This window comes from Saimiri boliviensis, chromosome 2, assembly GCF_048565385.1.
Source record: "Saimiri boliviensis isolate mSaiBol1 chromosome 2, mSaiBol1.pri, whole genome shotgun sequence".
Classification (NCBI taxonomy): domain Eukaryota; kingdom Metazoa; phylum Chordata; class Mammalia; order Primates; family Cebidae; genus Saimiri; species Saimiri boliviensis.
Genome location: NC_133450.1, coordinates 81,219,876 through 81,234,555, shown reverse-complemented (window position 1 = coordinate 81,234,555; position 14,680 = coordinate 81,219,876). Strand labels below are relative to the sequence as shown.

General features: G+C 44.1%; 1 protein-coding gene across 1 annotated transcript in view; it reads left to right on the top strand.

The window, feature by feature from the left end:
• The first annotated feature begins 5,164 nt into the window (after nucleotides 1–5,164).
• Nucleotides 5,165–14,680, top strand: part of SORD (sorbitol dehydrogenase) — a 40,206-nt gene continuing 30,690 nt past the window's right edge. Inside the window, exon 1 of the mRNA XM_003928915.4 lies at nucleotides 5,165–5,352. Within this exon, the coding sequence (XP_003928964.2) occupies nucleotides 5,287–5,352 (66 nt within the window). The 5' untranslated portion in view covers nucleotides 5,165–5,286. The remainder of the gene's footprint in view (nucleotides 5,353–14,680) is intronic.

Here is a 14,680-nt window from a genome sequence, read left to right as displayed (position 1 = left end):
CAGTAATCCAATTAAGAAACTGGCAAATGAAAAATCGTACTACGAGACCTTCTGTCTATCTATGTATATGTGTTGTGTGCATGATGTTTATATAAAAGAGCTCTGACTAATTGGCTTAGAAAAATAAACACATCAAGTATTTTGTCAGAAAAATAGAAATTTTTAATGCTTTTTTGTTCACATGATGTTAGTGATCTTTTGGAAATAAAGACAGTTTTAAAGATTATTGGTAAAATAGAAAATGTCTTCAAAATTCAGACATTTGGTCTAAATTAGGTCAGATATCAGGTTTGCTAAATGCTTTAAGGTCTTTGACTTTTGAAAATTGTTAGATTTACCTACTTTGGAGCCATTAGAAATTCTAACTAAAGTCTGGGGACGTGCAGAATTAGCCATCCCCTCTAGCTATGCTGGAGTCAGACCTTGTCTGCACTTCTGTCTGATGTCTTAGGCACTACACTTAGTACATAGTTAAAACTATTTGCTTATCAGATTTTTCATCAAAAATGAAAGTTACTAAGAGTTAACACTGTAACATGTAATTAAGACTACTGGAGAAATAGTTTCACATACAAGGTGTGTAAGGAAAGTAGAATGTGCTTTTGGTAAAAGATTAAATAAAGTATGGGAATATGGTTTTTCTCAAAGGGAATGTAATTAATGTAGTGCAAAGGGTTTTAAAGATTGTCTTAACTTAAAAGAGTAACAGGACAAAACTGAAGGTTTAAGCAAGTTGAAAAGTGTTTGTGGAGGGTTGGTCTTGTACAGAAAGTTCTGTGGGTATGAGCAAGTTGGCTAAGATTTGAAGGGGACTTTTTTCTGTAGGTTGAACATAAAAGCACACTAATGCAAGACCAGAATCTTGGCCCATGTGTCTGAATAACAGGTTTTTTTAGAAAATTAATATGTTGTTTAATGAAAAATTAACAAGAGGGGTCTTAAAAAGTTTACAGAGGTCTTAAAAAGTTTATAAAAACTTCACCTTAGGGTCAAACTAATTAAAACTGGATGATTTATAACATTTTATTTAAAAACTAGTTTTAGCATTAAAGAGGCACTAATGCAAACATGAAATTTGATTTTCTGTTTTGGAAAATATTTTTGTGTTATTATATCCCAAAATTATGATATGACTTAGTATATATTATCAGTAATAATTACAATTGTTATGTTAAATTCTTGTATGCCACAGAAGTAACAAATTTCCTTGTCAATCGTGTCTTTAACTGTGGCTGCCCTAAAACATTTTGTCTTCTACAGGCAATTGTTGTCTTGTTTTGATCCTCTTGACATGGTGGTTTTATAATCAGCTATAAAATTCTAACAGGTGCTCTTAAATGCAGGTTTCTGAAAACTCTGGAGACTGTGATATTAGAACAGAGAAAAAACTTTCAGGACTCTCACCGGTAGCTAAAATGTTCATGAATATTAAGCAGAACAGAAGTTAGCTGCATGGACTGAACTAATAGAAGACTGAAGCAACCTTTTTTTACTTTTTGCTTAAAACATTGCTCATCGTTTTTTTTCAGAGCCAAGAAAACCTTTCTTTTGAGCTACTTACAACTTTTAATGATTGAGTAAAGTACGTGTCTATAAACAAAATTTGGAGCATATTTGTTTCTCTGTTCCTGATTTCTCCAGAATTTGGCAACGATTCACGAGAATTCTTAACTTGTGGCAATATAGTTATTTCCGTAAGTGCAGTAAGAATGTTTTTCTTTTGCAACAGGACACAGTTGAAGAAACCGGTTATTTTTACCAAGGCTTTGACTGGAATAGCGTGTTGCCTTTAAGGAATAAATGCTTCCTCGGGGTCAGGTGTGGTGGCTCATGCCTGCAATCCCAGCACTTTGGGAGACCGAAGTGGGTAGATAGCTTGAGCTCAGGTGTTCAAGACCAACCTGGGCAACATGGTGAAACCCCATCTCTACTAAAAATACAAAAATTAGCTGGGTGTGGTAGCACATGCCTGTAGTTCCAGCTACTTGGGAGGCTGAGGTGGGAGGATTGCTTGAGCCCTGGGGATGCAGGTTGTAGTGAGCAGAGATTGTGCCACTGCACTCCAGCGTGGGTGACAGAGCAAGATCCTGTCTCAAAAACAAAAGAGAAAAAACAAAGCCCCTTGGGAAAACTGGCCTCATACCTTGTCTACACAGTCCCTGCACAGGGTTCCTGATCTGTGGTAAGTAAAGAATGTCACTTTCTAACAGGCCCATGCACAGGGTTCCTGATCTGTGGTAAGTAAAGAATGTCACTTTCTAACAGGCCCAGGAGCCCTAAGTTATCTTGGGACCTCAAGGGGAGAGAAATTTACCCACCTCCTGGGTATTTGAACGTACAAACCCATGGCTGGGCGTGGCTTTAAAAAAGTCTTATCAGAGATTCCTTATGGAACAGAGTTCCATCGAAGCCAGTTTAAAAAGCCTATGTGAAAAATAATTGTTCTTGCTACACTTTATGCAAATAATCAGGCAGAGCACAGTAAGACTAAAACTTATTTTGCAAGTAAAGTTGATCTACTAGGATTTATTTTTAATTAAAAAATGGGGACTAGAAACAGAAAAACTATGCTTCAAAAACAAAAAAACAACCCTTGTTAGTTGTCCTTGAGTTTTTTCTGCAGTTTGAACTAATTCCTAAACTATCTGTGGACTACAAGTCCCCAAATTAATGCTTTCAAATATTTACTTTTAAAACTGGGAATTGCACTCCTTATGCTAGAACTCATTATTTACCTTGTAGTATTCTGTTCTCTTAAATAAGATACTAAAATTACAGATAACAATATTAACGCATTTGTCAGCCAGCTTGCATGAGTATGCTCAGACAACTGCAAAGTGGTTCCACTGCTCTCACCTTGCGGTCAACACCTATCCTGACCATGCCCTGGTCAGCAGGAAGAGTGGTCTTTGCCCTTTTTCCTTCTTCATTAGTCAACACCTTAAGATTAAGGTATTATAAAACCCAAATGGAAGTATTGAAACCATTGCAAAATTATAACTGAGACAGTAAAAGAGATCCAACCTAACCAACTCCATCTTGCTTCTAAACTCCTAGTTGTCCTTGTTCATTCCTGGGCAAAGTCTGACCTAACTTTAGCGGGAACCTAGTTGGTTTTTTTTTTGTTTTTTTTTTTTGAGACAGAGTTTTCCTCTCTCACCCAGGCTGGAGTGCAGTGGCATGATCTTGGCTCACTGCAACCTCTGCCTCCTGGGTTCAAGCAATTCTCCTGCCTCAACCCTCCAAGTAGCTGGGATTACAGGTGCCCGCCACTATACCTGGCTAAATTTTGTATTTTTAGTAGAGACAGGATTTTGATATGTTGGCCACCTGGTATCAAACTCCTGACCTCAAGTGATATGCCTGCCTTGGCCTCCCAAAGTGCCGGGGAACTACAGGCGTGGGCTACCGCACCCAGCAGTTTTAGTTTATAGTTTAAAACAAAAATAACAGCCCTTTCCCAAAACAAAGCTCCTTCTTGCCTGGGGGACTAGACTGCCTTTGTAGAACTAACAAATTAGCCGCAAGAATAGAAATGATGGTTTAGGAGTCACGCAGCTGGAGACTGCAAGAATCTGACCCTCCCCAACTTGCTCCTGGGAATAACATCACTATTGTAAAGCCTAAGATCAGTGCTTGAAAGATTTTGCAGACTATACTTGATGGATCAGCTGGCACAATCAGATTGATAAACTGGCTCATATGATCTTGTGGCTCCCACCCAGGAACTAACTCAGCCCAAAAAGACAGCTTAGATCCGCTATGATTTCGTATCTGACTCAACCAATCCGCACTCCTGAGTGGCTTTAAAAAAGTATTTCCCCACGCATCAAACTATCCTTAAAAACTCTGATCCACACGCTTGACTGCTTGGGGAGCCTGATTTGAGCAATAATAAAACTCCAGTCTCCTGCACAGCTGGTTCTGCATAATTACTCTTTCTCTATTGCAATTACCCTGTCTTGATAAATTGGTTCTGTCTAGGCAGCAGGCAAGGTGAATCCATTGGGTAGTTACATATGGGGGAGGGGAAACGGTAGGGAATGAAACAGGGAGCACTGTCCTCAAAGGAGGGAGGGGTCTTATAGATTTAGGCCTGTCTAGAGGCTGCTCCCTCCTCGGAGAGTAAAACTTCACTGTTTCTCAGAGGGCTGAGAGGCTGGAAGGAAGAGTTTGGACAGAAACCCTGCTTTGTATAGAAGCAGCAGAACCAGTTGAGAGAAAGAGGTTCACAAATTACATTTGATGGTTTTTTTTTTTTTTTTTTTTTTTTTTTTTTTTTTTTGAGATGGAGTTTTGTTCTTGTTGCCCACGCTGGAGTGCAATGACGCGATCTCGGCTCACTGCGACCTCTGCCTCCCGGATTCAAGTGTTTCTCCTGTATCAGCCTCCTGAGTAGCTGGGATCACAGGAGCATGCCACCACGCCCAGCTAATTTTTGTATTTTTAATAGAGACAGGATTACATCATATTGGTCTCGAATTCCTGACAGGGTTACATCATATTGGTCACGAACAATTTTCAAACGTCAGGCTGGTCTCGAATTCCTGACCTCACGTGATCCTCCCACCTTGGCCTCCCAAAGTGCTGGGAATACAGGCATGAACCACCGTTCCCGGTCTCATGGCTTTTTTATACTGATGCACCAGGTCCTTGGAATGATGCATGAACTCATTCACTCCTACTGGTGCCCCCTTTGCTGGGGACTGGAGAAACGGGGCAGATATGGACGCTGCGTCATGGTAGCACCTGTCTCGCCAAGTGCACACCGTGCCCCATCCACAGCCTCAGCGCTCTCATTGCTGGGAATACACACTCTCCGGCCGCACCTCAGACCTAGACTTACTGTATCAGAATCTCGGAGTCTGGATTCGCAACAGTTCCTCACATTCCCCACCCTTATTCTTCTGCAGCTAACGTTTGAGAGCACCGGTCTGGTGCCTACTGCCACCGCAGGCGGTTTTCAGGGCAGTTATGCATGCTTGGCTGTGAGGCGGCAAAATCAGAGCGCTGCGGCTGGAGCCAGCGCCGGGGCTTCGCGCCCCTAGTCCCCCTTACCCAGGCCCCGCTCCGCCCCCGGGTCGGGAGGCCGTTGGGTAGCCCCGCCCCTCCACGCTGGCGCCGCCCGAGATGTCACAGAGGAGGAAGCCTCGCCCCGCCCCTGCGTGCGCCGCCTCTCCCAGGCCCCGCCTCCCACCCCGTGCCCTGGACCCTCTGCGGGGGCAGAGCCACCAGAACGACCACACGTCCCGGCTCCAGGGTGCACTCGAGAGCCAGAAGAGCTCCATGGCAGCGGCAGGCAAGCCCGAGAACCTCTCCCTGGTGGTGCATGGACCGGGGGACTTGCGCCTGGTAAGCCAGGAAGGAGGGTGGGAAGCTTACCGACCCTGCCTCACTCTCCTCTGAGCCCAGCCACAGTCCTGGCTTCCCGATTCCAGCCTGGCGCCGGCCCCGCACCTTAAGCGCCCTGGCTGCCCTGATCCCTGCTGGTTCGCCTCGGGGTAGGGGGGCGGCGGGTAGCGGCCGTTGGGAAGGGCAGGGATCTAGTCGTGTGCCTCCCGGAACCTAGCCCCGTGGCTGGCACGTGGCCGGTGCCCAGGACAGTTGCAAACTGATTGAATGAACCTTTCTCTCTCCTTTGCCAGCTGCAGATTCGTAGTCCAGCCTCTTGTCATTGACCTTTTCAGAGAAAATGCTAAGGCTGTCTGAATTCTTTGGGCAGACAGTGCAGAGCAGAAAGGGGGGCGAGAGGACACTTAAAAACACCGAAACTTCTATTTAACTCCCCTTGCTTGGGACTGATAAACCTCCCTTACAGGATTATTATGCTCACAAGAGTACCCAGCACCTAGTACATGCTCAGGAAGTGCCAGCTCCTCCTTTCCTTCCAGTCTAAGCCTCCATCTCCAGAACCCCTGGTGTTCCCCTTGCCTGTGCCATACTTCTGGATCTTGATAGTCCCCATTGTCTGTTAGGCTCCTTCTCTCCCTAACTCCCTATCTGGTTCACTTTCCAGTGGTTTTTCTTTCTAATCCCATGCCTCTGGCCCTTCAGGAGCATTCTGTATGTGTACCCTCTGCCCTGGGCCCTGCCTTTTGCTCCCTGGCTTCTGGCACCAGAGTTTAGGGAGTGGCTGAGTCAGCACCTTGGTCATGCCAAGTGTCCCTTGACAAAGTCTCTCTCAGATGGGCCTGGGATGGCAGTGGGTATGTGGGATGAATGCCAGCTATCTCTGAGGCTCCCCTATACCTCCTTTCCCTCAAAGTACATGTGTCAAGATCTAAACTGCAGGAATTCAGAAGTTTATCCAGATTAGCAGTTCTTGACTATGTAAGAATCTGTGGTGTGCCCTCTCTCCTCCATAGAATACAAACAGACTGAGTTTGGTAACAATTTCGGATTGTTCAAGGACTCCCTTTAAGCACTTCTGTAGACCCTCTAGTGGTCTGGGGATCCCAGACTAAGAACCCTTGCCCCAGCTGACTCCCCATTTCCTCAGTTGAAGAACGTGTCATGCCCAAGGTGATAGGTTTTGTTAGTTAACAGAGCCAAGAAAAGGACTCAGATGTTCATTCTCCCCATTCTGGTGCTCATTCCACTCTTTGGAGCCTCCACCCAAGGTCCTGAATTAAAGTAAGGATGTTTGTGTTTATTGTTGGCAAATGCCAGATGGTAAGGGAAACTGGTACATCTCTATACAGCTTGCAGAGTGATTACCAATTCAGTATTTCATTCCACAAACATTCTCTGATGAAGGGGTGCCTGCCATGTGCCAAGCACTGGGCTGGGGGCCCAGAGAGGAGGACACAACCCCTGCTCCCAAGTTTACTGAGGGAGGCAGACAAAGTCAACCATTATGACATAGTGTGAGGGCTTTGATGGAAGCCTCAGAGAGAAAAGACCTCACAGGGAGGGGCCCTGGGCCCTCTGTCTGCTCAGAGCCTGCTTAAAGGTCATGCATCTAAGGTGCAGAACCACAGTTAAGTTCTGCTCCACCTTAACTCAAATTCATTGTCTTCCACTGCTCAGGCAGACTACCTCTATTGTGATTTTGTAGACAAAGCCTTGAAGACTAGAGCAGGGAACTAACCTTGATCTCATCCGCTTTGCATTAGAACCCACTCTCTGACTGGATTAGGGGCTGGGTTGGTGTGGCTGTAACCTAAAGGATCTAGAAAATATGATGGGCTAGAAAATTTCACCTGTGCTTGTGGACTGGTATACTAACTGGGGAGAAGAATTAAGAGGAGGATTCAGGAAAACACCTAGGCTCAGCTTGGGAATGGGAAGTGGTAGTAGGGTCATTTACTAGTCAGAGTAGATTAAAATTATGAGATCAGGTTTGAAAATTTGAGTTTAAGATGTCTCTGGAGGCCGGGTGTGGTGGCTCACACTTTTACTCCCAGTACTTTGGGAGGCCAAGGTGGGTAGATCACTTGAAGACAGGAGTTGGAGACCATCCTGGCCAACATGGTGAAACCCTGTCTCTACTAAAAATACAAAAGTTAGCTGGGCGTGGTGGCATGCCCCCATAGTCCCAGCTACTCAGGAGGCTGAAGCAGGAGAATCGCTTGAACCTGGAAGGTGAAAGTTGCAGTGAGCCAAAATTAAGCCACTGCACTCCAGCCTGGCTACAGAGAGACTCCATCTCAAAAAAAAAAAAAAAAAAAAAAAAAAAAAAAAAAAATTAGCTGGGTGTGGTGCGGCATGCCTGTAATCCCAGCTACTTGGGAAGCTGAGAATCACTTGAGCCCTGGAGTCAGAGACTGCAGTGAACCGAGATCATGCCACTCTACTCCAGCCTGGACAAACTGAGCAAAACTCTGCCAAAGGAAAAAAAAAAAAAAAAAAAAAAAAAAGATGTCTCTGGGACAGGACACAAGTTGCCTTTGAGAAATTTCCTTGGGTGTAGGGTCTGGAGTGCAGGGATGCTGTCTGTGGTGGAGATGTAAACTCCGGAGTCCTTTGCTCCTCTGCTGAGTGGTACTGTACCGATCCCCAAACCAGGGGGCAATTGGAAATGTGTCAGGGAGGTTTGACTGTCACAATGACTGAGGAGCTCTACTGCAGACTTTATTCAGTTTACAGCACTATCCTGACAACAAAGAGTTGTCCTGCCCCAAATAGTGCCCTATGGGGAATTGTGAATGGCTGAGCTTGCCTAGGCTGAGTGAACCATGGAGAGTGAGAAGGAAAGAAGAGGAGCACCTTAACCTGGAGAGAGCCCCGACACTGGAAGGGAAACGGCAGACAGCTGTTATCAGAGGAGACTGACCAGGGAGGCCTGTGCTGCCTCAGGGCACCTGTGGCTCAACACAGACCTTCTGGGCCCTCACCACTCCTTCCCAGGCAAGGTCTTCCACCAGCACCTCCACAGGGCTCACCCCCAACCCCCAGAGTGACATCACTGCTCCTTCACCTTTTCCTTAAGTCAAATAGGCTCTGTGGCTTGGGGTTGGGGTCAGTGGTACCAGTAGTGAACCAGAGATAGCAACTAGGAGGAACAATCCCAGGAAGCTTTGGGGGAAACTACCCGTTTTCCTCTCTGCAAGAGGACTAAAATGAAACCCAGGATTTCCTGGGTTTAATACATTGTCAACGGTTGCATTTTGGGGGAAAACAAAACAAAACAAAACCTTAGTTGGATATGAATTACAAAACAGATAAGGGGAAGTGGGGAGAATTTGACTGTTTTCTTCTTTTGATGTAAGACACCCAGCCACAGATTAAAAACCCTTCAATTTCTGGCAGGCTGTGGCCCGTTTAGGTATACTGAGAGTAGGGTCTGCAGATAAAATGGTTCAGTGCCTCAGGAACACCTATGAAGCGAGTTATTTAGGGAAACTCTCATTCCTAAAATCTTTTCAGAAAATGTATAAATTTTCAAGGGAAAAGTGTATCATTTAAATTACATCATTATTGCTCTCCGAAAAGTGTATAAATCATTCCTAAAATCTGAAGCGGGATTTCAAAGGGTTCTGAAGCAGGAAGCAACGGCTGAACCCTTCCCAGAGCTGCCTTCCTGCTTGAGCTAAGGCCAGCAACCAGCCAGCATCCAGGGCAGTGGTTCTGTGGGGAAATGTGACCGGGTCCACTTTACTTGTCCCCAAACTGGCAGGAAGGAAATCTATCACACAGCCTGCCTACTACCTAAGGAGAAAACACCATTCTCTTCTTTCTTGATGTGTGGCTGCAGGGAACAAAAAACTAAACTCCTCTCCTACTAATTAGTTAATGATCACCTTGACCACAGCAAAGAGGAGCATTTATAAATTGGGTGGTTTTCTTTCATAATGGGGAAAAGAAAAACGAAACAATAATCTGAGACTTAAGGACTTTCGCTTTTCCCCTCATTTTAAATAGAGAATGTTTGGGAGTTGGAGGGAGCAAGAGGGACTGATGACCAGGTTGATGCGTAAAGAAGCAAACACTGTCAGCTTGCTGGTGTTCTCTTTAAATGGAAATAGTACGAAGTTCCCAAACCAGGCTGGGGAGCCAGAGTGGGGTTTAGTCCCCGTTCTAATGCTGCTAGTTGTATGACTCAACAAATTATTTTCCACTTCAACTTCCCAGTGAAATGGGAATAATAGTAGTATTCATCTTTTGGTTGTGTGAGGATTCAGTGGGCCCAGTCGTGCGTGTTAAAGGCCTAGCACAGCATCCAGCACACTGTTAATGGCATGTGCTAACTGTGGAGATGAGCAGGAGGCGATTTCAAACTTAAAAAGAGGTGGGTAGACTAGGGCCTTCGAACACATGGACAGTTTTCCTAACCAAATTATTATAATGTGGGCCCAGGCAATAATCTTGTATTCTACTGTATTTACCAGTTTAATTACTTTATGCCCCTTTGATCAGTATATAGAAACCCAGAAGCTTTCAATTAGGAAATGAATTACTGCTTCATGAAATTAGGATATAAAGCAGTCTAATTAGTTTTTCCCCCACAGAAGCTATGTTTGGTGGTGGGGATGATAGGTAGCTGTTTTTTAAATATAGGTTTCACTTGAATGGTAAGGAAATGAGGGGAGTTAATATGTTGACTGCCTACTGCATTCCAGGCATGTGCTGGAGACTTTAATACAGGGCTTTATAAACTGTCCACAGTGAAGGACCAGTTTTATTTTTTCCAATCAGCCATGGACTGATATATTTGCACCAGTATATTTGAATGTTGTGTCATGTCAAAATGTTGTGAACAGCCAGGCAAGGTGGCTCACGTCTGTAATCCCAATACTTTGGGAGGCAGATCACTTGAGGCCAGGAGTTTGAGACCAGCCTGGCCAACATGGGAAAACCCTGTTTCTACTGAAAATACAAAAATTAGCTGGGCATGGTGGTGTGTGCCTGTAATCCCAGCTACTCAGGAGGCTGAGACATGAGAATCACTTGAACCCGGGAAGCAGATGTTGCAGTGAGCCGAGATCACACCACTGCACTGCAGCCTGGGTGACAGAGCAAGACTGTCTTAAAACAAAAAACAAAACAAACAAAAACTGTAAACATTTCTAAATGTTCCTCTCAATTTCTGTATGTTGCATTACAAATCAGTTCATCAGTCACCCTCTGAGTACACTTTATCTCCCTTCTTCCTGAGAGCCGGCTCTTCCAGACTTTAGGAAGGAGCATCTGAACAGAGAGCAGTGCAGAAACAAAACAGACTCCACTTCCAGGAAACTGAACACAGTGGAGGGGATGTAGCCAGACTTTTGTTATGATCAGCTATACGAGGAGATGATAAATTAAAGGAAAAGTAATAATTTTAGAATGATGGGTTAATGTTGTTTAATTATAAAGGGCAGAAAAAAATAATACATTGGCATCAAGTTTACACATCACTCACAGGTCCATGAAGAGATTTCTTGAGTTTCTGTCCTTTGAGGCAACAAAGAATTGCTTTGACCTAAGCATTAATACTTTTATTTATTTTTAAAAAGAAGATAAATCTATATCTGTAATATAGCACATTCAAAATGTCCCCTCTTTGTTGTCCATACTTTAAAGATTTTTGGGCGAGAAGGGGGTTGTACAATGAGAGGGCATGAACATAGGCAGCTCAGATGGTCCTGGGCATCACGTCTGTTTCCCTGAGCCAGCTGCTTCTATGTGATCAGATTAAAGGCGCTGATAGTCATGAAGGAGCAGCTGGATTAAACCGGATTACCATGATAGTGAGGAAATGCAGGCCACTTAACCCTTACTAGTCAGAGACACTTAGGAGTGAAAAGAGAATCTAAAACTCCTTCAGAAAAAGGGAAATTGAGTAGCAACAAATAGCCCAAAGAAGCATCCTTCTTATCTTTATCTTAATTATGTTTTAACAACAAAACAAAATCCAAACCAGACAAACCACTTCAAATTCAAAACAGGAAATTAAATCCAGCAACACTCCCACCTCCACCAACACCTCTGGAGAGGCAGTGCCTGTGTCTGTGAAAGACCATGATGCAGAGGCAGCATTTTCCTCTCAAAGTGTTGCAGGCTTTTTCTCGGCCCCTTCACTGGACTCACGGAAGGGGTGCCTTGTCTAGTCAGCCTCCCATGCTCAACCCCTTGTGGGAGGGTGCACATGAATGAGCAAGTGTGGGATCTGGCTGGGCAGCCACGCTGGGCACCAATACAGGAGCAAGCTCCTCGAGGGAAATGCGGCAGCGCCAGGTAAGGGTGCCCATGACCCCGAGGCCCCAGAGGAGGTGTTACGGTGCTCCTTTAGTTCCATGGTCCACAGATGGTGGCTTATTAACTCAGTTGGCCCCTTGCCTTGTCACATGGGGCATGCCACTGTTGAGGGGCAAAGGGCCACTGTGACAGCTTTTTCTGGGTACCTGCCCTGAGCTTTTTTTCAGCTCAGGGCCCACCAAGGGCAGGTACCCAGAAAAAAAAATGAGGTCACACAGATGATTGAAGGATGGTGAAGGAAGATAATTTTTTTGAGCGATGAAAATGGCTTTCAGCAGAGAGGGGAACTGGAGAGGGGATGGGAAGGGCAGGTTGTCTTCCCCAAAGTCAGGTTGTCTCTTCCCTGAAGTTAGGCCATCTCCCCCTCTGCCAACTGGGTCTGGAATCTTTGTAGGCACAAGATGGGGAGTGTGCGTTGACTGCTTTGTGAGTATGCAAAAAAGGTTAAAGTGAAGACACCACTCGAAGGTGGGGAAAACAGTGTAGAAAACCAATTAGGAAAGGGTAGGTTTATGTAAAACAGGTGAAGAGTGGGGATAAATCAGAGGAAAGTGGCCAAATAGGAAGACAAGTTCTTGATCCAGTCCCAGGATTTAACTTGTAGCTTGGCTTTCATGCTTTAAACTGTCTTCAGCTTGGAGGTGGAATTTCACTGAGTACCCACCCCTATCTGCCTAGGCATTTGGCTGCCTCCTTTTGCTATCGAAAGCAGCAGAAGAAGCAAGCAATATCACAAATAGGATTTTAACATTCTATAAAAGTAGCCCTATTCTAAAGGGAGATAGTAGAATCATATGGATGTAGGGGAAATTTCTCTTTTAAAACTGCATTGCAGAAATTAAGAAGGAGAAGAAATATGTACACACAGATACAATATTGGCATCTAATTTAGAAGTCTTTCAGGGTGACTCTTAAAGTTTGTAGTTTTCTCCAAATTGGGTTTACACCAAGAACATTAATTACCAGGGAAAACATATTCAAATTTTGCAAAGTGATATTCAACTCAACAATTTTAAAAACATGGAAATATTCAATTACCTAGATCTGAACACAGTGAGCACTTATCAAGATCACAGACTAGAGCATCCGACAAAGCTCAGAGACTTAGAATTTTTGCTCCATGTATAGAACCATTTACTAAGATCATGTATGGTTATGTTCATACACTTTGAATTAGGAGGAAATTTTAATATATTTTTCCCTGATGAAAATTAAATAGTCCTTAACTATCCTGTGTGGATTCAATGCTAGGTGCTGGAGAAGTGCAAAGGAGAGGAAGGAATCGCCTTCCCAGTCTGGTGAGGACAGGGGAGGCTTCTTGCAGGAGGTGATGCCTGAGCATCAGTCCCAGCAACCAACTGCCTATTGAACACCTGTCATGTCAGGTTCCAGCCCACTTGTACTGACTCTGACCAGGAGCCCAGATGTTTCACAATGACTCAATGGCCAATTAAATGCAAAGCTTTCACATGCCAACAATCATGCAAATGTATTCAACACACACAGGTAGTGATAGGGGAGGCAGGGGCGGGCATGGTGGTTCACACCTGTAATCACAGCACTTTGGGAAGCTGAGGTCTGAGGATTCCTTGATGCCAGGAGTTTGAGATCAGCCTGGGCAACATAGGAAGACTTTGTCTCTACAAAAAGTTTAAAAACTAGCCAGGTGTGATAGCACACTCCTGTAGTCCCAGCTACTCAGCAGGCTGAAGTGGGAGTTTTGCTTGAGCCCAGGAGTTCGAGGTTGCTGTGAGCTATTAATGTGCCACTGCATGCCAGCCTGGGCTACAGAATGAGAACCCATCTCTTTTAAACAAAAGAAGAGAGGGAACGAACCATGGCAAGTAGCTCCAGAGACCAGCATGCTGACTGATGAACTGATCTAGATTTCCCTCAAAACACCAAAGCGGGAGGAGTGTCGTGCTGTTCTTCCCCCAGCAGAACTTCCCGCAGCCTCTGCTCCTGAAGAGGAGGCCTCCGGGTTCTCACAGGCAGAGCTTCTACAGGCTCTCAGCCATGCTCACTTTCTTGGCTGTTTTTATGACCCTGTACAGGAATGCCCATTGTCATATCTTAGCTACCTTTTGGCTTCACTTTCTTATTTTATTTTTTAAAATGGATTTTGGAGACAGGGTTTCACCATGTTGCCCAGGCTGATCTAGAACTTCTGAGCTTAAGCGATCCACCTGCTTCCGCCTCCCAAAGTGCTGGGATTACAGGTGTGAGCCATCTTGCCTGGCCTTGGCTTGACTTTCTTGTCAAGTCTTGGGGTTGCCTGGCCACAGCAGGTGTTATCATCTCAATCCCATATACATACGCATATCGCTTTGAGCAGGCAGCAGTTTCACTGTGAGCTGAGTCACTTATGAGTGACTCCATTTTTGTTGGTGGAAACAACCCAGATGTTACTCAGCTAATGAACATGGAAAGAAAATGGGGGAGATACATACATATACATGTGTATGTATGTATCTCCCCCATTTTCTTTCCATGTATATGTATCTATCTCCCACATTTTATTTCTATAGGAATGTTATTCATCCTGAAAAAAAGTTTTGTCACATTGTGTTAAAAATAAACCTTGAGAATATTATGTTAATAAAAACAAGCCAGTGACAAAGTGACAGTGTATGATTCCACTTATATGAAATACGTAGCCAGACTCACAGAAAGTAGAAAGGTGTTTGTTAAGAGCTGCTGAGTAGGTAAAATGGGCAGTTATTATTAGCAGGTATTCAGTTTCACATTTACAAGATGTAAAATTCTAGAGGTCTGTTTCATAGCAATGTGAATAGAGACAACAATATTGAATTATACACTTAAAAAGATTTAAGATTTTAAGATGGTAAATTCTGTGTTATGTATTTTACCACAATAAATTTAAAAAGATATACAGGTGATGTGTCCTAATGAATAAAATTAAAAAAAAAAAAAAAAACTAAAAGAAAGAAATGACTCCATTTTGAGACATTTACAATCACAAACATTATTATATATAAGT